The sequence below is a fragment of the Juglans regia genome, chromosome 10 (genome assembly GCF_001411555.2).
Source record: "Juglans regia cultivar Chandler chromosome 10, Walnut 2.0, whole genome shotgun sequence".
Lineage (NCBI taxonomy): Eukaryota > Viridiplantae > Streptophyta > Magnoliopsida > Fagales > Juglandaceae > Juglans > Juglans regia.
In genome coordinates this window covers 13487592-13514536 of record NC_049910.1, presented here as the reverse complement: position 1 = coordinate 13514536, position 26945 = coordinate 13487592, and the positions used below count along the sequence as shown (strand labels likewise).

Below are 26945 nucleotides of genomic sequence, written 5' to 3'. Positions count from 1 at the left end.
TACAATCAAAATCAATGGAGACTTTGTTCCTAAACACACAGTGGCAATAAAAAACAAATGCATGCATTTTGGGTTTAGATTATTTGGAACACAAAACTATAACATTAAATGTTATAAGACCTACATAATGTATTTATCTCTTTATGAATTAGGTAATTAAACAATGAGAAATGATGCTCTTCATTCTTTGTCTTTTCATCTCAATCATATTGATTCTATGGCACATTAAAAGTATTTTATATGTCAAATCACTTAAATGAGCAGCCACTTGAAATATATCACCTCAATAAATGTGAGTGAGGATGATAAAATCAAGAATGAAGAGTCGCATTACTCTTTAAGCAATTACTGAAACTCACTTGTCACAAAAACTCAATCTATGATAAAATTTTGGATTCAATCTCAAACTTTTCAGACACACTATATATGCTTGCATACAACTATGAGGTTTTTCAATACCACTTAAATTACCTTATGTAAAACTATATATGAAAGGGCTAGCTAGCTAGTAAGTTACTTTCGACGTTTCATCATCTTCCTTGAAAAAAAAAAAAAACGAGAGAGAGAGAGGAACAAGAATCAACAGGCATGGGGAAACACAGTGATGAAGATTTTGTCTCTTACAGAGACAATTATATATGTACATGCAATTATCTATTTGCCTTTCATGTGACATATATATAGTTAGAGCTCCAGTACAAAGTGACTACACGAAAGCTAGCTTATTCTCGATAGGCCAGCTGCCCATTTTTTTTGTTGCCTGATGCCCATTGCAGCCTTTTGCCGAAGAGAAAAAAAATTAAAGCAACAAGTTTTGTCACTTCTTACCTGGACCCCCCAAGAAAACCCCAACTCCCATAATTCCAAGACACGTCCAATTAACCGATTTTATGTGCAGTAATTCCAATACACTTTTTCAAGTCCACTCTCTTTTAGTCCTCTAACCCATTTGGAACCCAAGTAGTGGCAAAGACTGAGTTGTGACCCTTCCATGTCAGCACCAACATATCTTCTTCCCTCTTCATGCCCCATCCGCCAGCATGTTCATCAAGCAAGGCCCTGACTTCCTTTACTGTCTCTTCACAGAACGGAATGCTCGTACAACCGGCGTTCTTCCATCTCTGGGACAACTTAATGCAGGATTCTAACCTCTCTATTCTTTGAAACCCTTCATAACTAATGATGTTTTCAATTTTATGGCCAATATCCGATTCATATTCGATCCTTTGGCTACTATCTTTGGGCAAGAAAGTTTCCAAGGCATCAAAGGGTATCCATAGGTAATTAAAGCAAGTTGTGATTCTGGATGTGAGACTTGATGCACTCAGATCAGAATCTTCATCTACAACCACTATAATTTGAGGGTTAAGGGCTTTAATTGTATTGATGAAGATGTCTCGCAATGAAGCACCTTGAGGAATCCCTTTTTCCTCATCAGACAGATAGTGTAGCCAGTGTTGGCAATTTATTACCAAAGCTTCATCATCCCTAAGGTTCAGCATGGAAGGATTCAAGTGCCCCAACAGTGAATCGAAGTGAAAGCTAGGTGCTCCTTTACACAGAATTTCATCAGGTACCGTACATGAAGGTGAGTTATCAAAGACATGGAATTCGAAAGGAACATCTCTAGACTTGGCGAAATTCCCCAAACGGAGGCCAACTTCTTCAGTTGAAACGTTAAGCAAGGGAGGGACTGGTGGCCTAGAAGAAGGCACTGTGATTCGAAGCGTAGGAGGGCCTTCAGGCCTTTTGGACAATGCGTCTATTAGAGTAGGCCACTGCATGCAATGAGTGATGCTAAAATCTAAGATGTGAACCCTTGGGACTCCTTGAATTGCCTTCAAAATGGCACTGTTCGATGCACAAAATCCAAACCGGTGCCAAGGGATTAGATCAACGTACCCGGCTAGCTCAGTCACTGACATTAACCTTCTTTGAATGGTGCTGCTTCCATCGATATTCATCGCAGCGGGGCAAACCCTAGAGGCTCTTGAGATTAGTGCTCTCAACAACCATGAAGTGAGCCTTTGGTTAGGATCTCCAACCGAAGAAGCGACATTATTTAGCACCCACATCACTTGCTGAGCCAAAGTAACATCGTTGCTCTCCAAGGCACTCGCACAGTGAAGTAAAAGCTTCTCCAAACACCCTCCATCGAGGCTCCTGAGAGATAGATGTATTCCCTCTGAGTTCATCTTTCATGGCTTTGACAATCAATTATAGGAAAAAGTGAAGGAAAAAACTAGGATTTTGTCGCCTCGACGTGCATGGTGGTCTGGGAAGAGAGCGGATCAAGAGAGGCCAGCTGGGAAATGGGTGATCTTCATCTCACACGCGTGTGAGATCTTGGTGGGTGGGATTGAAGATCAGAGGTAGGGTTTTATCTAGCTAATTGATATGAATTTGCATGCAAGGAATATGAGGTCTTGGGAGCTGAAAATCTATTTGCATCGTGTGTTCTGTGTTTTTGAGCGAGAGAGGCAAAGAATCAAGACGTCCTAGTTTATCTTCTAGCTACTTGAACCGTAAATATACTAGAGAAAGGTCGCTGTTGAATGATTATCAAGATGGTATGAAGCCAAAAATATATAGTTAAATCGACCGTGATCGATCGAGTTCGTACTAACTTTACCACATGATTTCCCTGGAGTTATTACATTAGTGTTTTGTTTGAGATAATTTTCTTTTTGGGACGATCTAATCTGACCAAAGTCTTATATATATATAGCAAAAGAGAATTATTTGCAATCATGTACAAATTATGCCAAAATTCAAAGACTGATGCATGCTTTGATCGATGGTTATCATATTGATCTTGAAGTTTGGGTAAGGTCTAAGGTATATATTATATAATACATAGTTACTATTTATTATTTTATTATTTTTTTTATTAACTTTTTATTGTTATTATTCGCTACTATTTAATATTTTATTATTTATTTTTTATTACTATTCATATAATATCTAAGAATACCTTATTATATAGAATAATAGTAAAAATTAGTAAAAATAAATGAAAAATAATGTAAAAATAATAAATAATAATAGAGTATTCTCGAAAGACTCTATTATCCAAACGGATCAGCCTAACACTAGGCAGCAAAAATTAGGGTTTTTTCCCAAGTTCATCCTTACAATTAAACTGCAATTAATATTAATGCATGAAAATAAAACAAAACCTAGCACAGTTTAATTGGGATAGCGCTAGAGTTATTTCAAAGCTAATTTGGCATATTGCTAATAATTACGTGTCTTTGGATCAATTTTCACTATATATGCTACTGATTCTGGCAACTCTTAGGGGGCATGCAGAGGGTAATCATGATCATGAGTAAGTCAAGAAAGCTGTCTCAGCCAGCCGGCCAATCTTTTGTCGAGTTTGTGCTTAATTACGTAATGTTATTTGGGACGAAACAAATATCATTAGTACTTTTAATAATTAATCTTATCTTTTCAGGGTGTTTTATTAATTATAGTGATTGATGGCTATATATATATAATATATATATATACACACACTCGACGTGAAATAATACGAGAAAAAGACGACTTGGCTGCTTGTGCTATTTGATGCCACCATGTAAGACAATTTAGACATCTCTACGCCATGACAAATTAGTTACTTATTTCATTAGAATGTCGTGATTCCTATGTGTTGAATAAAGACCACACATGAATATATATCATTGCATATTTCAAATTAGCTTCATCATGATCAATATCTTCCCATTAGACATCTTTTGGCGGAATGGAATGGAATATTACGAGAAGTTTTACGTACATTTGAGATATAAATAGAGTTTTAAAGAGATACTTGAATAATTTTAGGTTGTATTTAGATGTTGAAGTGATCTCAGATGATTTGATTGATCTGTAAATAATAATATTTTATATATCCCATTAAGATATGTATTTGAATGTATGAAGTAGGTTAAGATTTGTTTTAAATTTTATGAGAAGTTAAAAAAATAATGAGTTTTATCAATGAATAATTTGACATAGATTGAGGCAATCTTGATATTCAAACATAACCTTATTCTCTTCTCTTTCATGTACTGCATACTACATAATTATATTGTAGAATATTTTTTATAATTATTAAATATTTTCAAAATACGATTATATATATATATATTACTGATCATATTTTGTTACAAGATGCTATTTTCAATCAAAATCGACGGTGCCTAGCTCTAATATATCTTGGTAACATATTATTGAAATAACAAGAAAGCAAAAGATCATATACCAGAAAGAAAAGAAAGGAGGCGTTTCCATCCAGCTGATTTGAACCATCATCCGTCTTGGTAACGTTTGTTTCAAATCATTTGTCACTGCAGAGCTGTGCGCTTTGCTGCATGCGAAGATATGTCACAGTCGATCACTTTGGCAAGACACGTATATATACCGACGAAAATCTTGTGATTTAGATTGTACAATCCGGCCCTCTGCAGGTGAAAAGAAATTTTTCTATGTTCATGCTACTGTCTTGTCTCCATGATCGTACACTCATACAGAATTTCATGTATGATTAAAATTGTTTGGAGGTCAAATATATTATTAAATGAAGATATTTTATTGAGTTTTGAAAAAATTAAATAAAAAAAAATTAAATAAAAAATTATAAAATTATTTGAATATACTTTTATTAAATAATTTTTGTGTTTGAATAATGATTAAATAAAAAAAATAAAAAATATGAAAATAAAATTATTTTATATTTTAATAATATTTAAAAATAAAATTTTAAAAATTATCTATCTCATCACTATATTCAAACAAACCATTACATGCAACCTCGGCATCTTCATTCAGCGGTTCAACCATTTTTAAGTCTTTTTTTATATTATATTTAAGCTTTTAATTTTTCTTGCCACGTGTCTAATTATTATATATAGCTTATAAGTCTGATTTTGGTGGGATTTTTAACATAATTATGATAGAAGGTCTTAATTGAAACAAATTTCAAGTTCCATGATCGAATGTGTACAAGTAGTAACTCAGAACTCTATCAATTTTTTTTTTTTTATACATTTTACTCTAAAAGAATTGTAATTCTGAGGCTCTTAAGAATGATTTGAACTCAAAGATGAGTTGAGATGAGTTGAGATGGTTTGTAAATAGTAGAATAAAAATTAGATTATTTATTATATTTTGTGTGAGAATTTGAAAAAGTTAAATTATTTATTAAATTTTGTGTGAGAATTTAAAAAAATTATAATGATAAAATAAAATAAATTAATATGAATTGATGTTAATTTTGAATGCAAATAAGACCTTAAATATTACTCAACTTTCTTAAATTCTTTGATTGCAAATTTGATCTCCTTTTTTTGGCTGGGCTACATTAATGGTAATGTTTAAAGAGGCCCATTCACATATACAATTCTATTGTGGAAAGGCCCAGTCTTATAAGCCTACCTTGTTGAAAACGTGCCCATGTAATCAGTGCTTAATAATAGTAATAATGCCAAGAATATAATAAATAATTAAATTTTTAAATAATAATAATATTAAAAAATAATATTTTAATAATATTTTATTAAATTTTTTAACTTTTATTTCAACTCACTATTTAAACCTCACCTTAATTAATGCATGCATTATTATCCTTGAGGCTAATTTCACCGGATAGATATTGTCTACAAGAAAAATGTTAAATATACTCAAAAATAATTTTATAAAAAATTTACATATATATATATATACATGTAGTTTTTTTATCATTTTCTTTTTATTTTTATTTTTTTTAATAAAAATGACATACAGATGAAAAAGCACGTAGATATATAAGTTTTCTTTTTATAATCACGTCTCGAAGAGTGAAATCATAATGATACCGGAAGGTAAGTTAAAAAAGAAGAAGAAGAAGAAGAAGCAGTTTGGCATTAAATGATGGGTGAATTAATTCATATAATCAGTACTTATTTTGGGCGTATATATGCCATATGGTATCTTGGATAGTTGAGTCTTGGCTCTTAAGTAAACCATGGGTTAAAATGCAATGACTCAATGGGTTCCTTACATCACATCAATCCATCTTCCGAACTTTAAATATAAAGTCTCGTTTTTTAGCACGATAATTTTTATCTCATCCCATCAAATTATTATAATTTTTTAATATTTTTATTTAAAATAAAATAAATAATTTAATTTTTTTAAATTAAAAAAAAACAAAAATAATATTAAAAAATATATTTTAATAATATTTTATATAATTTTTAACTTTTATCTTAACTCATCTCATCTTATTTCATCCGTAAAAACGAACGTAATTACCTCTAAATAGAGCCCTTCCAAAAACACCAACAATCAAAAGACTTGAGCGCTTAGAAAGCAACTCAACATTCAAACAGCTTCAACCTAGCTCGCGATGCTTTGTCCCACGTTCAATTAACTATTCAAATTCCAATCTACGGTTGGCACTGGATTTTGAGATTCCATCACATGAAAAATTATTAAGGAGATGTTTAGATTCGAATATGACTTGAAATAAGTTGAGATAAATTGTGAATAGTAATGAGATGAGTTGTGAATAGTAATGAAATTTATGAGTTAAAGTTATTGAATAATAATGAATAGTAGTGAGATGAGTTGAGATGAACTGAGATGAATTGTGAATACAAAGAAGTCTTAAATCACACATGCTATATATATAAATACATGCTATAAAGAAGTCTTAAATCACACACATTCACTTAACCAATATGTGATTTGTCATTTTTATCATTCTATTTAAACATTAAGATATAAGAATAAAAATAACAAATCACATATTGATTAGGTAGAGGTGTGTGCTGTAAATGAACTTCTATATATGTAGAACTTCTCTTAAATAAATATTGCTTCTTTCATATTTTTATTACAGAATGTTATTCTATCAAAGTTGCTTACATAAATTTTATATATATATATATATATATATTTTAATAACTTAATTATCATCTTGTGAAAGAACATTAATACTACGTATATTGTTAGGAGGTGGCTTGAATCAGATGGAACAGTGCATGTGTCGTAAGTTCGCTCGAGCGAAGTCTCACTTGGCTCGAGCGAAGTCAGACAGAGAATCTCGCTCAAGCATCGCTCGAGATTCAGCTCGAGCAATTTCAAGTCAGAGAGTTTCGAGAGTTTCGCTCGACCCTCGCTCGACACCCAGCTCGAGCGAGTTCAAGTCAGAGAGTTTCGAGAGTTTCGCTCGACCCTCGCTCGAGTGTTGGCTCGAGCGAAGTGCAGAAAACCTACGTTCGCTCGACACTCGCTCGAGTGTTCGCTCGAGCCAATGTTCACAGAAGTGAACATTACTGTTCCTATAAATACCAAACGGCGCCCACTTCCCTTTAGAACTTCAGAAAATCACTTTTTGTCTTGTTTTTAGTGTTTTCTTGAGAGAGAAGTTATAGAGTGAGTTTTGAGAGATAACTTCCTTGTGAAGTTTTGTTGTATTCATCTGTATTCCATCGTTGTTGATAGTGAAATCTCCGATACCGACCCCACCAGTGGACGTAGGCTCATTTTGAGTCGAACCACTTAATTCTTGGTGTTCTTTCTGTGTGATTGTCATCTTTTCTTTCGTTTAGTTCCGCTACTATACTTCGAGTTAGTCTTAGATATACAGTTATTCCCAACAAACTGGTATCAGAGCTTGGCTCAAACAGATCTGGAGGGATGGCTATGGCTAAGTTCGAAGTGGAGAAATTTGACGGTCAGAACAGTTTCAGTTTATGGCGCATCAAGATGAAGGCTTTACTGCGACAACAGGGCTTGTCAAAAGTATTAGAAGTGTCGATATCCGAAGATTCTCCGGCTCCTTCGAAAGAAGAAGAAGAAAAGGTACACAGTGCTATTCTTTTGTCACTATCTGATGGAGTATTAAGAGAGGTTGCTGACGAGGAGACTGCAACTGGTCTCTGGTCGGCACTTGAGAATCTGTACATGAAGAGATCTCTCACTAACCGTTTGTATTTGAAACAACGGTTATACACTCTCAAAATGAAGGAAGGTACTCTTATTACTGAACACCTAGATGAATTTAACAAAATCATTATGGATCTTAGGAACATAGATATTAAGCTTGAAGAAGAAGATCAAGCGTTAATTATTTTATGTTCATTACCCACATCTTTTGAGAACTTTGTAAATTCCATGTTATATGGTAGAAATTCAATTTCCTTGGTAGATGTAAAGTCTGCTTTGAATTCTAAGGAGTTGAGAAATAAATTGAGTGTGAAGAACACTAATGAACAAGCTAGTGGCTTGTTTGTTAAGGGGTCCTCAAGCAGGGGTAGATCAAATGACAGGGGTTCAGATAAGAATAAGGGGAAATCCAGGGGCAGTTCACAAACAACGTTCAGTAAGAAGAACGTCAAATGTCATTACTGCCATAAGTTTGGTCACTACAAGAATGAGTGTCCAAAATTGAAAAACAGAGAGGACGGCACTAGTTCATCTAATGCCGTCAGTGTTGCTGATGATAGGTCTAACGACCTAGACCTTGTTCTAGCAATTAGCGACTCAAATAGTCGCTTTAGTGACAAGTGGGTCATGGACTCAGCTTGCACTTTCCATATGTGTCCCAAGAGGGACTGGTTCACTAACTATGAATCGGTCAACGGAGGCTCCGTTTTGTTAGGGAATGATATGGCTTGCAGAATTGCTGGAATTGGTTCGGTCCGAATTAAGATGTTTGATGGAATTGTCCGGACATTGTCTAATGTTCGACACATTCCAGATTTGAAAAAGAATCTTATTTCTTTGGGCACACTTGATTCGTTGGATTACAAGTACACTGGTGAAGGTGGAGCTATCAGAGTCAGTAAGGGCTCTATGGTTGTGATGAAGGGAGATAAGACAAATGGTCTTTATTTCCTTCAGGGCTCTACGGTGACAGGTGCAGCTGCAGTGTCTGTTTCAGATGATCCGGATTCAGATGTCACACGTTTGTGGCATATGCGTTTGGGTCATATGAGTGAGAAGGGGATGTCAATTTTGAGTAAGTAGGGTTTGCTATGTAATCAGAAGATAGGGAAACTGGATTTCTATGAACACTGTGTGTTTGGAAAACAGTGTAGGGTTCAGTTCTCTACAGGGGTTCACAGAACCAAAAGTTCTGTGGACTATATTCATTCTGATCTTTGGGGTCCATCTTCAGTTCCGTCAAAAGGTGGAGCTCAGTATTTGCTTACGTTCATTGACGATTTCTCACGGAAGGTTTGGGTTTACTTTTTGAAGCAGAAAAGCAATGTATTTGTTAACTTCAAACAGTGGAAAGCTTTGATTGAAAATCAGACGGGCAAGAAAATCAAGCGACTTCGCACTGACAATGGTATGGAGTTCTGCGGAGGTGAGTTTGATGAATTCTGCAGGAATGAGGGTATTGCCAGACATCGTACAGTTAGACATACTCCACAGCAAAATGGAGTAGCTGAACGGATGAACAGGACTCTCTTGGAGAGAGCCGGAGCATGCTTTCTAATGCAGGTTTGGGTAAGGATTTCTGGGCTGAAGCAATCAACACAGCCTGTTTCTTGGTCAATCGTTCTCCAGCCACAGCGATTGGTTTGAAGACTCCGAATGAGGTATGGTCTGATACTCCTGCTGATTATTCGAATTTGAAAGTTTTTGGTTGTCCTGCATATTTCCATGTTAATGATGGAAAACTTGAGCCAAGGGCAAAGAAGGGCATATTCATTGGGTATGCCAGTGGGGTGAAGGGATTCAGGTTGTGGTGTACTGATCCCAAATCACCCAAGTTTGTGATTAGTAGGGATGTCACTTTTGATGAAAAATTCATGCTTATTCCGAGAAAGGAGATTACTGGGTCTACAGGACAAGAACAGGATGTCAGAAAGCAGGTGGAGTTTCAGGTTGAAGCACCACAAGGGCTGCCTCGTGGCGCCCAAGATCATGCTATTGCAGATGAGCATGATTCTGATCCGAGTAGCAGCGCACAAGATGAGCAAGACTACAGTATAGCGACTGGTAGACAGAGGAGGCAGATTAGACCACCTCAGAGATATGCTCATGCAGATATGGTGATGTATGCTCTTACTACAGAAGATAATATTGTTGGTCAAGAGCCTTCCAATTATTCAGAAGCTGTCAAGAGCGCAGATTCTGCTCAGTGGTGCGCAGCTATGACTGAAGAGATTGAGTCTCTTCACAAAAACCAAACATGGGATTTGGTTCTGTTGCCAAAGAAGGTGAAGACTGTTGGCTGCAAATGGGTCTTCAAAAGAAAAGAGGGAATCCAGGGTGATACCGATGCAAGATACAAGGCACGCTTAGTTGCTAAGGGCTTCAGTCTGAGAGAAGGCATCGACTTCAATGAAGTCTTCTCTCCAGTGGTGAAACACAGTTCGATCAGATTGCTACTTGCTATAGTAGCATTGTATGACTTAGAGCTGCAGCAACTTGATGTTAAAACAGCGTTCCTTCATGGTGAGCTTGAAGATACCATTTATATGCATCAGCCAGAGGGATTCATTGTTGAAAACAAGGAAGATCATGTGTGCAGATTGAAGAAATATTTATATGCTTTGAAGCAGTCGCCAAGGCAATGGTATAAGCAGTTTGATTCCTTTATGATTGATCATGGTTATTTGAGAAGTAACTATGATAGTTGTGTTTATCATAAGGAATTATCTGATAAGTCTTTCATTTATTTGCTATTATATGTTGATGATATGCTTATTGCTGCTAGAAGCATATCTGACATAGGTTTGTTAAAGACCCAACTCAGAAATGAGTTTGAAATGAAAGACTTAGGTGCTGCGAAGAAGATTTTGGGAATGGAAATCATCAGAGATAGGAAAGCTGGAAAGTTGTACTTGTCCCAGGGAAAGTACATTGAGAAAGTGCTTCAGAGATTTGGAATGTTTGATTCCAAACCAGTAAGTACACCACTTGCTACGCACTTTAAGCTTTCAGCTAGCCTATCTCCTCAGACAGATGAAGAGGAACGGTTCATGGCTAGTGTTCCTTATTCCAGCGCAGTTGGCAGCATCATGTATGCAATGGTTTGCACCCGTCCAGACATTTCACAGGCAGTGAGCGTGGTTAGCAGGTATATGGCTAATCCGGGTAAGACTCATTGGCAGGCTGTGAAATGGATACTCAGGTATTTGAGGGGAACCATGAACTTTGGGTTAATTTTTGATAGAGATGTCGATCTCAGTTCCAAAGTTACTGGTTTTGTTGATTCTGATTATGCTGGAGACTTAGATAAGAGAAGATCATTGACAGGTTATGTTTTCACTCTGTGTGGGTCAGCTATTAGTTGGAAAGCAACACTGCAATCCACTGTTGCTTTATCAACTACCGAGGCAGAGTACATGGCAGCAGCAGAGGCTGTTAAGGAGGTCATTTGGTTGAAAGGCTTGGTCAATGATTTGGGTTTGAAGCAAGATAGGATCTCAGTATTTTGTGACAGTCAGAGTGCAATACATTTGACCAAAAATCAAATGTATCATGAGAGAACGAAGCACATTGATGTCAGGTATCATTTTCTCAGAGAGATTGTTACAGAGGGTCTTATACAGATTCTGAAGATTGCTACTACAGAGAATCCAACAGATATGATGACTTAGCCAATTGCAGTATACAAGTTCAAACTTTGTTTGGACTTGATTGGTGTTTGCATTTTGTTATTCCCGTAAGGGATTTGGTGGTGGGGATTGGTTTTGTGGTCAGAGATTTTTTGTGTTTTTTGGCAGAGTTCAAGCCAAGGTGGAGATTTGTTAGGAGGTGGCTTGAATCAGATGGAACAGTGCATGTGTCGTAGGTTCGCTCGAGCGAAGTCTCACTTGGCTCGAGCGAAGTCAGACAGAGAGTCTCTCTCAAGCATCGCTCGAGATTCAGCTCGAGCAATTTCAAGTCAGAGAGTTTCGAGAGCTTCGCTCGACCCTCGCTCGACACCCAGCTCGAGCGAGTTCAAGTCAGAGAGTTTCGAGAGCTTCGCTCGACCCTCGCTCGAGTGTTGGCTCGAGCGAAGTGCAGAAAACCTACGTTCGCTCGACACTTGCTCGAGTGTTCGCTCGAGCCAATGTTCACAGAAGTGAACATTACTGTTCCTATAAATACCAAACGGCGCCCACTTCCCTTTAGAACTTCAGAAAATCACTTTTTGTCTTGTTTTTAGTGTTTTCTTGAGAGAGAAGTTATAGAGTGAGTTTTGAGAGATAACTTCCTTGTGAAGTTTTGTTGTATTCATCTGTACTCCATCGTTGTTGATAGTGAAATCTCCGATACCGACCCCACCAGTGGACGTAGGCTCATTTTGAGTCGAACCACTTAATTCTTGGTGTTCTTTCTGTGTGATTGTCATCTTTTCTTTCGTTTAGTTCTGCTACTATACTTCGAGTTAGTCTTAGATATACAGTTATTCCCAACATATATATATGTATGTACTCTAAAATTATTTAATAATTACTATATAAAATTAAAGCTTATTTTTTTGATAGCGCATATGCATGCGGATCATGAAACTTATATTGGGAATATAATATCCAATAATATCGCACAATTCATTGGCTACCATGATAGTTGTGTTTTGGACGTTTAGCTTTCATTGTTTCAAGAATTCCGTGGGAAATTAGACAAAAAGCCAGAGTGCAAAATAGTGATGGATCATACATGAATTCCCTCTTGTTGCACGTATCAACATTTGTGGTCGAGATGGATGCATTGGCTTCCCTCAGCGGTGCGTCGTATTTAATTCATCAACTACTTTCTTCTTTCTTTTTGTCTTTTTGTTCCCTTAATCTAGATTTTTCTATTCATGTGATCGATTGGCCTTAGATGGTTTGGTTTCACAAATTATTTCATTCAATCTCATCTCAACATCTAAACACTATTTAAATCATGTAAATATTTTTTAATTTCAAATTATCTAATTTTTAAAATTTTCATCTAATCATTACAACTTTTCCAAACTTTCAAACAAAACACAGAATATAATTTAAAATTTTCAAACCTCAAAATAAAAATAATATTAAAAAATTATATTCTAAGTCTTTTTTAACTTTATAATTTTTTGTTCAACTTTTTCTTTTTCTTTTTTCAAAATCCAATCAAAATCTTAACTCAAATAATTTAACTACAATTTACAAATTTATCATCTTATCTTATTTCATCTATATAATCAAACAAGGCCTAAATAGACAAGGAGCCCAAAAAAACCATTAATAGGGAGTATGAAATTATTAAAATGAGTGGCTATATATGGAGATTTCTTAAATTACATATATTGAGGGTTATGTCTTTGCTATTCTCAATATTTCTTGAATATATAATATATTTTCCTATTTATATGTGAATGTGACTAGAAAAAGAATATAAATTAATGCAATAAATCAATAATACTAATTGATACTTATTATTTATATAATAAACTAATTGGTATTGATTGATTGGGTATGCAAACGTTGAACTTTTTTTTAATACAATTTCGAAGATCTCGATAGTTGTTGTAATATTATATATATTTATATTATTTTGTAAAACTAGCAAGAAGCACTTGAATGTAATTCTAGTTCAATAATAAATATTTTCAATACAACAAGATAGTTCACTAAACATTAAATCTCAGTTGCTTTACATATTTCTTTATTTAGAAAAATTATTAGATAATTCTGAAGTACGGATGATGCAGTATTCTAATCTGATCATCACAACATGCTATATATGCATGTAATTAAAAATATATATATAAATATCAATTATAATTGATATGGCATTTTAATGATGAGAAATTCTATATATTTACAGTCTTCACTTAAGGATTGTATAGACATACCTTTTATTAAATAAGAAAAAGAATCTTATTAAAAGGAATATTTTTGTTATTTTGAAAAATCTTAAAGGTAAAATTACTTAAGCTTGTATTACAGTCTCCAATAAAAATTTATATATATTAAAATAAAGAGGAATCATTTATTCGATCTAGCAAATCCATAAACAAGAAAACAGATGAGAAACAATGAAAATTAGTGGAAAGTTAATGGATAAATCCAGCCTGGTCATGAACTCCTTAAATTAATGCTGGTCACGTTTGATTGCTGCTTTAAAGGGATTTGAAGATCGGTATTTTGGTAAACCTGATTTCAACCTGTCTCCTCCTGTATATGCATGTCTACTTTTTTTCAGGATTCATGTATATGCATCTGTACGTTACCATACTATCTTGTTGTGCTGTTGATCAATGATATATATATATATATGTAGTTCTATTTATAAGCTAATTGATTGAGTTGGTAATTAATTATATGCTTTTAATTATTGGCTTCAATTAGTATTAAATAACTCCAATGAAAATTTGGTTTTGATCCTAATTTTGATTAGTGTATATAGTATACTTTACATGATTAATTTATAAACCCATAGTGTAAAAAAACATTATTTAAGATTTAATTACAAGTTAAAACGAAGTAGAAGAAATCCTCATTTTAATTTCTATAAAAATTTCTAGTGTTATAAAATTTTTTTATAAAAAATAAATTTATAAATTGACGCAATTTAATTATAAAAAAAATTATTAATTGAGTACTCTTACTGTATAATAATTTTTCGCAGATGGATAAAGACAGAATTCTTTTGATGTGTATTTTCTTTATTTTTTTTACACGTATTTTTTTATTTTTTTAATTATTTATTTTTTTAAATCACAATATCATTTAAAAAAAAAAAAAAACTGTCGAAACCATCTAGGACCCATCATGAGCATCCATATCATTTTCCATCCAAGAAACACCACAAACGTAAATCACGTAGAAGATTCCAGTTTCGACAGACACGCGGCCCACTGATTCGCACACGCAACAAAAACACAAGCACAATTACATACATACATGCATGCATGCATCCATACACACACACATATATATATATATATACAGCTGTCTCCGAAGTCCCAAAACGTTTCCACTAGTCTGTTTTTTCTCGACCTCTAATCAATAATATATGAAGTTCTTCAGGTCATGTTACCGTCCCGGTGGAACCGGCCCTGCGCCTTCGCAGGAGGAGGAAGACAACACCAAAACTATGTCACGGACGGCACCTTCTTCTTCTTCAAGGCGCAAGAGGCTGACTAGTACTGCAGGACATTCCAAGACTGCATCTGCTAAGAATTGGAGGCCGGCTCTTTCCATGATATCCGAGGACAAAGCCGTCGACGAGAGCGGCCGTGGACGTTGGGTTTCGGAAAAGCAATCGTACGTGTCTTGTAAATCAAGATCAATATCGTCGGCCAAGTCTCCCTGCCTAACTCACAGCAATGACGAGTCCAGGTACGTACATACGTGTGATTCGGATTCTTTAGTATTTTGGGTTCTTACAGTACTACTCCCTCCCTTGCTCCACGATCGAACTGACTTTTACAAGGATTACTTCCATAATCTTGCCGAATTATTTGGTTAATTCTGTTCTGGTTTGTTTCCTGCAGGGACAATTCCATGTCGATGATCTTTCTGGCAATCTCACCAACTCCATTTATGTTTTGAATTCCATTAATTACAGTACTGTTCGCTAGCTGATAGCAGCTCTTTCTTTTGTTTTTGTTGTTTTCATCCAAAACTTGTATATTGGTCTGTATCGTACTGGATGGAAGGATTGATACAGAGAAAGAATCAAATTTATAACTGTTGTTTAATTTCTTGGGTATTTTTCATGTATTGATTGGGCAAATATATATAACTAATGGGATTTTTCGGATTAATGATTATTTTTCTGCGAGTTTTGCATATTTCTTGAAACCTGAGTATTACATGACAGGTCCAGGTGAATCTATTGCTCCTTGAGACGGTAAAATTGCCGTGAACACGAAGCATTCTCCTAAATTCTTTATAATGGAAGCTGGCGGATGTATATATATATATAGGAAATAAGTTTTCTTCTTTCTTCCTTTTAGTCCTTAATTCGATGATGCAAGCTGGTTAATGTTAAATTCATAGTGATGATCATGTTGCAGGAATACTTTGATTGAAAAAAAAAAAAAAAGGGGTTCAAATATGGTAGTATTTTGTTTGTAATTAACTTTGATTATGTATATCAGAATTGTGCGTATAACCCTCAATTCAGACAATTTTTCTCCATGCATGCACACATCATGGTCATTGCAACATGTATATGCTGGGCGCGTCGTTTCGAACCATAAACCAGTCAGTTTCTCTTCCAAATCGACAAAATTTAGAAATCGGCCAAAATTGTGATTTTGGGCGCAATTGGGCAAAACTTCATATTAATGATTTTGCTTTAGCTAAATAAGCTGGTGGCTCGTGGGGTAGCTTCCTCGTTTGTTTTCACAACACATCATATATTATCTCATCTAATTATTATAACTTTTTTAAATTTTCACATAAAATAAAATAAACGATTCAACTTTTTCAAATCTCAAAACAATAATAATATTAAAAAAATATATTCTAATAATATTTTATTCAATTTTCAATTTTTATTTCAACTCATCTCATCTACGAAAACAAACGAGACTCTATATATGTCACTTTGAATTTGAGTGACATATATAGAGAGCCTCATCAATATTTCGAAGTTATTTATCTATATATGTTGTTTAAGTTCTCTCATTAATACATAGTTTTTTCTAATCCATTCATAGCTTAGTCTTGTTAGAAAATATTTCATGACTTCTGCTCTCTATCCACTGCAAGAAATTTGATCTTTAGAGACAAAATCTTTTAGGGACAAATTAAATTTTGTCCCTAAAAGTACTTATTTGGGACGTAAATTAAATTTTGTCTCAAAACATGGATGCGGTTTTTTATGTGTTCGAACAGACAAATATTGGTTCGAACTAGATTTTCTAGAACGAAATATAATGTCTAAAAAAAACCCTTCGAACATTCACAAACACGTTCGAACAGTATTCTAATTCAAGTTTTAATGGTTACATAACTATTCAAATAATAGTTGTGGTGTGAAAGTATATACAATTGTGCAGGAGGAAGGTCGAAACAGTTTGAACGAGATATTTAATCATTGGAATTGACTTTTGGTGGGAAGTTATAAACAAATCTAGCAGGGATGGTTGCTATACTGTTCAAATGTTCTCATACACATTCAAACAATATTTTAATTCACGTTCTTATGTTGACATAACTGTTCGATAATAATCGTGGCGGGAACATAAACACAATTATGCCTGGGGAAAGTGAGAACCCGTTCAAAAGCTATATTTAATCATTCAAATAATTTTTTTTGTGAAAAGTTATAAATAAATCTGATGGGGTTGGTTGTTGTATCCTTTGAATGGTACTTTTATGTTCGAATGGAGTTATAAACCGTTTGAATTCTCATAAGAGGCGTTCGAATGGTGGCGTAGACAATCAAAATAAGTTTAATTATAGAAATTTATTGAAAGACATTCAAATATTGTAAAAATAAATATTATTTGAGTCTATTAATTATCATTTTTAAAAGTTGAAAAAGCTACCTATACGGATTTATGATTATTTATGATAAATTAAAATATATCATATATATTGTTCTAGGAATTTTATATAATTAATTTAAAAATTAATTAACAACTTTTGTTGTGGTAAAAAAGAATTTGTAATTAAAAAAACATTACCTCACAGGAATGTCATTTTTTATATCATCATGATCTAGTAAGTAAAATAAGGAAAATGATTTTTGGTAAGACACAACCTTGCTATATATAACAAATAAAAACAATATAGTAATTAAATCGACAACGTTCGCTACAAGACAAAAAGTCCAATAAAAATAAAACTATTGTGTAAGACTATCCAAGTCCTTCTAGATGACAGTAATGTGTCTATCAATCTCTTGCAGTCGAACCATGATGGGTGCAGTGATCCTCTCCACAATCTTCTCCTTGTCCTAGATCAAAAGTGTGCGATGCTCATCAAGCAGGGATCACATCTCCGTGGTAGTAGCCCTTACAGCCTATCTATCAACACCGACATCAGTAGAACCTGGATCACACTCCGTGCCACTATCTTGTGCCACTGGAATATTAATATGAGCCTTTCGCAAATGGCCATCGCTCTTACTAAAGGTGATCTTGTTAAGGGATCGGATATGTGGTTGTCTCTACTCTGTCATTAGCACATCAACCTCCACTCGAATACTGTGACTCAAATCGGATGCGAATGAGAAAGTATAAAGGTAGATCAATTGGCTCTCTTCATGCTATCCGTAACAAATCGAGCCTGTTCGATGCCAAAGTCTGAATTGTGTTTCCTCGAATCATTATTATGGGAGACAATCAAATTCAACATTTGAAAAAATGTGGTACAATCAACTTGTTTGATCACCTTACTGCCATCATATGGAGGAGCCGAATTGTCATGCATCAACTAACGAATCTCATTGTGTGGGACCGTCATATACTAGAGCCTCATCCTCGATGGCATCTTCACCATCTGTCCCTGCAGTCGATTGTTGTACAAGGTATGCACCAAGCTCAAGGGGGATCCTAAGAAAATTAGCAATAATATCTATCGAGATAGTAATACTCACTGTCCGAATAACGAACGAGAATGACTCCTCATTAGCCTTCATCTGACCCATGGCCAGATAAAACTCACTGACCATGTCAGGATAAGCCACCCCCTCTGCTAACAAATCGGGCCCCATCCTATATCGCTAATAATAGAAAACAAGCTCCACCCATCCCAGACAAAATCACGGAAGTCTTTAATGATCTCTCACTCTACAAATATCGGCCTCCTCATCTCACTAGCTTCATCGCTAGGTTGGCCCTCTCTTCCACGTTTTCTTCCAATGTACATCATTAGTTCATTGTTCATAAAAAAAATATACAACCAATATAAATAAAATGGAAAGTTCTAATTATATTATATACTGGGGTGTTCGAATAGAAACAACTACGTTTGAATAAGAACTACTTTGTTTGAACTACCAAGTATTTAATTCAAACGCTAAATAATATCGTTCGAACACTATCGATCCATGTTTGAACGATTTATACCCATTCGAAAAATCTGGAACCTGTTCGAACGGTTAGTACGGATTCGAACAGATAATTATGCAATTCGAACAATATAAATCCTATGACCATCGAACAACATAAATGTTCCATTCGAACGGAGAGTAAAAACTATTCTAACGTTTCGTCAGCTCAGATTTTAACGTTTGAACGTGTTGTTTCACATTTGAAGACTAAAATGTATGTTTGGAAAATGCTTGTTCGAACAACTTTGAAGCCGTTCGAACGAGATAATCCATAAAGATCCATGGCTGAGTCGACTCAGAACTGAACGTGGAAACCAATAATTTATCAAGAATCGTTGGTTTTAAGGAAAACAATTAACATAGAGTGAACCTAGACTTCACTCCATAATTTCTACAGCCAAATGTTGTGTGGTGGTCGAAAAACACCAAAAAGGGGTTGGATTGGAGTCGAAATCCGATCCCTATTTCAACTAATTTTATTCAAATTTCAAGCATATAGAGATATGGTGTGATGTGTCATACCTTTTAGATGGCAGAAAATGGTTGATATACGGCTGAATTGGTGGCGGGTGGTGGCGTACGACGGAGAAGGGGCTTCGAACGGCAGTCTGTGTGAATGTGAACCGTTCAACATTCGAACTAGGTATTTTGTATCGATTAGTCACATTTGAAAGCGTGTTTTCCAGTTTGAACGAGATATATGCTTTAATTTACTTGTTTGAATAGAAATTTGGACGTTTGAACAGAGGTTTTAGTTGTTCGAACTATGTACGACCCCGTTCGAACACGTGGATTTGTGAAACTTCCAGAATAAAATATGACGATTGATTTGTGTCCATGATTCCAGTCTGTTCGAACAGACCTATACTCTGTTCGATTGCCTATATAAGTATACTATATAATATAATATTTAACTATATACTATATACTACAATATACTACTCTATAATATATATATATATAAATTAATTATATATTACATGGGATACATGATTGATATAGGAGCCATTGGCTATTGATATTGGTATCTATTTTATATTGTTATGGAATATTATTTTGCTCATAGTGTTGGTTATCGTAATCTTTATGATTTCTAATGTCTAGATTATAATACAAGGCTTGAATTATAAATAATGATGGATAGAGTACATGATCTTAACAAAAAAAAAAAAACAAATAATGAAACAAGATAAGGAATTAATGATTAATGGATATTGGGTATTCAAAAGTAGATAAGCAGCAATAGATTAATGGAATGATCATTGTAATTTCTTAAAAAATGAAATTTAAAGTAAGGAATCATTTGAGTATTATTGCTTTATAATAAAAGAAAAGTAGAAAATATAGGTTTTTAATAATGATAGACTATAGAAAAGAAAAATGAGTATATTGAGAGTCTCGTGTTGGTAAGCCATGAAAATCCCATTAGTTAGCCCGTTTATGCTAGAGAACTTTAAGGGTGATCTCGATGGTGTTCTCACGAGATCTTAATCTACTTATTCTCTTTAAATATAGGAAATATTTGCTTAAAAATTTTGTCTCAATGAATTCTTTATTCAGATCAGACTCATCCAAATCCTCGGCTAGTATACCTATAGAGCTTGATAATATCAATCAAGAAAATTATAATATATTAAACATAAAAAGAAATTTACAAGATTGGACAATTCCTAATGTTCCAAAAAATCAAATCTATAAACAATCTACTTTTTTATTCAAAATTATCATTTCTTACTAATTATACTATTAAGGCTGTAGAAAAAACTATTAGTTTAAACAATGATTATGAATCACTACAATTATGAACCAAAGATGCTATTAAACATTATAAGGAACATAAATATTCTTTCATACATATTGGATTAGTACAAGTTGATATAAAACCACTCACTAGAAGTGGATTAAATGCTTCAGTACTACTCTGTCTAAGAGACGGAAAACATTATAAATTTCATGACTCAATACTTGGTATGGTAGAATCTAGTCTATTCAAAGGCCGGTTTATTTAAACTGTCATCCTAATTATTCTCTTTCATTATTTGATACTAATATTCTATATGTTTTAACATTAAATATTTAAACAAGTTGTTATCATATTATGAAAGGATCACATCATTTAACTGTTGTATATAGGATCTATTATAAACTTATGAAAATAACACTAGAACCACAAGCTCTTATTACCAGTCCAAAATGTTATACATTATTATTACAATCTAGCACACCAAATTCTAGTATAGATTCTTAAACATATTCATTGGAATCAAATTACTCTTCCTAATGAAGGGAAGTTAGATAATATAACTCCATTATCTAAAATAGAAAACAATGCTATAGATGATTTAGAATTCATAGATCAAAAGACGGACGAATCAATCCAAATAACTTTTTAACATTTTAGAAGATTGTTTTTATATTATTTTTCACCAGCACCCTCTAGTTATCACACACCAAGATATGCTCTGACTTCAGCTTCTTAGAATAGATCTAAGAATTTGGACACCAAATCCAAGAATCTGGACACCTAAATCCAGAAAATTATTCTTGGAAACATTATTGACACACTTGTATATATTGTTAATCTTAGTATACCATTTACCTCTTATAATCCTGAGCAATTAAAATAACATTCTTCTCCAACATATTTACAAGTAGTTAGAGATAATGCTCAAATATATACCTTTAGTAAGGAAGATTTCAAGATTAATAAATAAAATCTTAAAAAAGATTATATGAAAAAAGAAAATAATCAAAAGAGATTATTATTATTCTTCCCAACCTTTTTAAAAAAAGAACGAGATTATATTTAAGAGAAATATTATAAATACTTAGAAGAAATACAAGGAATATATATTTCTTTATATGGTTTGAAATCTATAAATCAAACCAATTATCAACCATAAATAGGACTACTAATGAATGGATTAAGGAGAAAAGTGATCAAATTGTTTATGCAGAATATTCCCTTTCTGAAGCCATTAAGTGCAACCAAAGAGGTACTCAAATCTTAGCATCACCAATAAAGAAATATAATTCTATGACAAAAATTAAAAATATAGATAATATAATCCAATAAAATAATTATACTAATTTATATTTAAAAATTATGAGTAAACAATTAGAGAGAATTGAGACACAATTATCTCTCATTAATCCTACTGTTAAAGAAGCAAAATAAACTCCTTTATTTGTTCTCCATGAAATTTCATCCCATTTAAAAACTATATTTTCTAAAAACAAAAATGATTTATTAGAACAAATCTCTAATAAATTACAAAAATTAAATATTACTAATACTGCTTCTACTTCAAAACAACCTCATATTAATGTATTAACTAAGACAGACTCACCTATTTTATCTGATTATGAAATTAGCAATTTCGAAAAGTAGTTTAAGAATATAGATTTACAAATAAACAAGATTAGAGGAGATCATGTAAATAGTATTCTTAGGGATTCTAAACAACTTATTTCCATTACTCGTAATTGGTATCTGATGCCAACCCCATCAGATATGTAATTCGAGGAAAGAGAACATATAGTATGATATGCTTTTTCACCAAATGCATTATATGAATAGAACATAGATGAATTATCTGAATTTGAAATAATAAATCATTTTTAAAAATGATTATGGTTGCTAATGTTTATAAAGGAAATGAAAAAACAGATCATCAAGTAACTTACATTATTATTACAAGTTTTACTGGCCAATTAAAAGGTTGGTGGGATCATTATTTTTCAAGAACAAAGAAGTACAATATTAAACCAATATAAATATGATGAAAGAATGCAAATAATAAATATAATAAAAGATGACCAACCATTAGAAGATGTTGTTAATACTTTAATACTCATATTTACTAAACATTTTGTTGGTGATCTTATTCAATTTAAGGAAAGAACCAATGATTTGTTAATTAATTTAAGATGTCATCAATTATCTAATTTTCGTTGGTATAAAGATGTATTTCTAACTAAAGTTATGATACAAAATGACTGCCAACAATCATAATGGAAGGAAAAATTCATAGCTAGACTTTCTTATTACTTTGCCTAAAAGGTACGAGAATTATTAGTAAAATCCGATGGTACAATTGATTTTATTATCTTACTTATGGTGATGTTATAACTACTATTAATAGAACTAGTTTAATTATCTGTAATGATTTAAGATTAAAAAATCAAATGGAGAAAGAAAATAGATTTTCTAAGATAGAATTGGGTACCTTTTGTGAACAATTTGTTTATAATCTATTATTGCCTCCTTCTAGAAGATATAAAAAGGGAAAAAGAAATAAGATTCTAACAATATAAAATCAAAAAAATATAATAAAAACAAAAAACAAATTATTTGTTATAAATGTGGAAAAATTGGATATTACAAGTCAAATTGTAGAGTCAAACAACAAATTAATGAATTAGATATACCTAAAACAGTAAAAGAAAAACTATTAAATATCTTTATAGTACCATCAAGTGAAGAAGAAGAAAGTTATTCGGAAGAAAATTATCAATTAAAAGAATCAAACCTATCAAAATAATCTCTGATAGTGAATGAGAAAAAATGAAACTTATGTTTGTAATTGTCTATATAAAAATAATTATATTTACAACAAAACCATTAATATTGTTTCAAAACAAGAGGATATTATCTTAGAATTAATTGATAAAACTAATAATCCACAAGAAAGAAAATATTATTTAGTAAAACAAAAAAACCTTTTACTAATCATACTACTTCAGCATCAAAAGCTTATAATCTTTTAGAAATGGTAAGTAAATTAAAAACCGAAAAACAAAAAGTCACACCACAAGACTTACAACAAGAGATTAATGAAATAAAACAAAAGGTTAAAAATCTGAAAATTTTAAAATTAAATTAATAGTTTCAAATGAACAATTATTACAAGAAATTAATTTGTTAAAAATAAATAAAAATATTAATACCCTTAATAAAGAATAAGGAGAATGCTCGACAATAATTATTTAGGATGAGATAGATAATTTCTTCAACATCCTGGACATGATAAATTTTCAAAAATGGTATACTGAAGTAACAGTTTCTACTAATAAAAAATTTTCTTTTACAACAATTGTCCTATTAGATATATGAACAGATTTAAATTGTATCCAAGATGGATTAATACGTTCCTAATATTTTGAAAAAACAAAAGAAATATTATCCCAAACTAATGGAACAAAATTAAATATAAATTATAAATTATTTAATGCACATATATGTAATAATAGTATTTTCTTTAAAACAACATTTATTTTAGTAAAAAACATTAATACTAAAGTAATACTGGGAAATCCATTTCTTCCTTCCACTTTACCCTTTCTCTGTAACAGAAGAAGTTTTTACAAAAAATACTTGGATAAGAAATTCAATTTAAATTTTCATTTCCTCAATTTCAAAAGAAATAAATTCTCTAAAAGCAGTTTTATTAACTAAAGAAATTAACTTTTTAACAAAAAATAAGATTAAAAGAAACGAAAAACAAATATATTTCGCAAACCAAGAATTAAAATAGGAAAGAATTGAAGAAAAACTAAAAGATCCATTATTAATAAAAAAAAAATTTAATAACTTTAATACTATAGTTGAAAAAGAAGTATACTTCAGCTTGCCTAATGCTTTCTGGAGTAGAAAACATATAGTTGAATTGTCTTATGATAAAGAATTTTCTGAAAAAAATCGTACTAAAGCTAAATCAATTCAAATGAACAATGAATTATTAGATTTTTGTAAAATAGAAATTAATGATTTATTAACAAAATGATTAGTAAGGAAAAGTAAATCACCATGAAGTTATGCTGCCTTTTATATTAAAAAACAGACAAAATTAGAACGAGGAGTTCTTTGATTAGTTATCAACTACAAACCATTAAATAAAGTATTACAATGAATTATGTATCAAGTTCCTAAGAAGAAAGATTTACTATCTCGCCTTTATAATACTACTGTATTTTTAAAATATGACATGAAGAGAAGATTTTGGCAAATCAAAATTGTTGAAAAAGATCAATATAAAAACATTCACAGCTCCATTAGGATATTATGAATGAAATGTTATGCCATTTGAATTAAAAAAGTACTTCTAGTGAATTTCAAAATATTATGAATGAAATATTTAGTCATTTCACTCACTTTTCAGTAGTTTATATAGATGATGTATTAATTTTTTTCTCATCTATTCAACAACGCTGGAAATATTTAAATACATTTGTCCAAATTATTAAATAAAATGGATTAGTTATTTAATCACCAAAAATAAAATTATTCCAAAATAAAACTAGGTTCCATGGACATGACATATATCAAGGAACTATTACACCAATTAGTAGAGTAATAGAATTTGCTAATAAATTTCTTGATGAAATAATACATAAGCTAAAATTACAAAGATTCTTGGGAAACCTTAATTATATTACAGATTTTTATCAATCTCTCAGGCCATTATGTAAATTATTATTCAAAAGATTAAAAAACAATTCACCTCTATAGACAGAAAATCATACAAATATTATAAAACAAATTAAGTCTCATGTTAAGAAATTATCATGCTTCGAATATATAATTAATAACACATCCCAGGTGATATATAATAAATTTGTAATAATAATAGATGGTGTAACCAGCCAATGCATGAAAAATATATACATGTGGTATAATCGACCATATGCATGATTATTAATTATATAAACATAAAAGATAGAAATCATAACTGATAAATTTGACTTCATTAAAAATATAATACTTATAAGAAGATTAATTCTCAGAACGATTGGAAGCAAAAGACATGAATGAAGTTTTATACAAAGAAAGTATTTTGGAAGTGAGAATTGAGAAAATGGATGACTTCAAATGAGATTTTTCTGAATACCTTCCTTTGTTTACAAACTTCCTTTTATAGACACTAGAATGGTAACTTTTTACACAGTAATCAATAATGGACGCTTTAAAGTTTTGTCTTCATGAGTCGACGGATAGTGGAACCAATAATGCTGCCGGATGAGTGGAATTGAATAGTAATTTGATAATGTCTAAAGTTGCTTGGGTTTATGCGTTGGTGGATCTAGAGAGATAATGCTTCTGACAGTAATCAATAGTGCTTCTGTTTTTTGTCTGAAAGTGACTATCATGTTGAATAATTGAGAAAACAATAATCTTCTCAAATCACATAATAATTTTAGAGTCATAATCTGATAGTAATTAATCTTCGAGAATCCATTATATTTATTGGATGGTAAGATGAGTTGGCATGAGAAGGAGAGGCCTGGTGAGCTTGAGAAGGAGAGACTTGTTGAGCTTGAGATGATGTGGCTTATTGTGTTCGAGATAACTTGACTTGATCCAGCGAGTCTTCTTCATCATCACTGTCTGAGACTTGTGACATTGTTTCAACTAATTTCTTCAAGCCCTTCTTGCTAGTAATGGATACTAATTGCGCCTGAAATCTATTCCGTTTGACTAGAACTTCAGGGGCTTTGGTAATTTTTGAAAATATTTTTATGATGTGATCATAATTATATTTTCCCACCACTTGACAAAGACTTAGCGGGTTAAGAAAATAATGGTATTGAAAGGGGGATGAGGTTTGATAACATATTCTCATTTCATAATCTAGTTTAATTCTATTTTGAAGAAAAAAATAAGAAGTTGTGGACAATGTTTTAATGCAAGTGAATAATCATTTTGTTATGAGAAAATCTTAAAACTTTCTTGGAGAGGAATATGAAGAAGAAGAGGTTCAGGTCACATGTTCCTTTAATGTCAAATAAATAATCAAAACTGCTAGAAAGTACAAATTGGCTACGGGGTACTTGGTTCTAGAAAAGTCACAAGTAGCATCATAACAACCAAAAAAGTGTTATCTACTCCACTTTATCGTACTCAGATGTGGGTAGAGAATTTTTAAAGTTTAAACTAGTAAACTCCAAATGCGAAAAAAGTATGATGATAGAAAAGATCAATCTCAAGCATA

At 32.4% G+C, this 26945-nt stretch overlaps 2 protein-coding genes across 2 annotated transcripts; one reads left to right on the top strand and one right to left on the bottom strand.

Annotated features, from left to right (window-relative positions):
* Positions 1–595: 595 nt before the first annotated feature.
* LOC108983294 (scarecrow-like protein 32) lies at positions 596–2496 on the bottom strand. Its single transcript, XM_018954883.2, has one exon. It carries the CDS (start codon positions 2193–2195, stop codon positions 933–935), a length of 1263 nt encoding a protein of 420 aa, XP_018810428.1. The 5' UTR covers positions 2196–2496; the 3' UTR covers positions 596–932.
* A 12405-nt stretch (positions 2497–14901) lies between these two features.
* Positions 14902–15724, top strand: LOC108983293. Its single transcript, XM_018954881.2, has 2 exons — positions 14902–15284; positions 15440–15724. Exons 1-2 carry the CDS (start codon positions 14959–14961, stop codon positions 15495–15497), a joined length of 384 nt encoding a protein of 127 aa, XP_018810426.1. The 5' UTR covers positions 14902–14958; the 3' UTR covers positions 15498–15724.
* The last annotated feature ends 11221 nt before the right edge of the window (positions 15725–26945 follow it).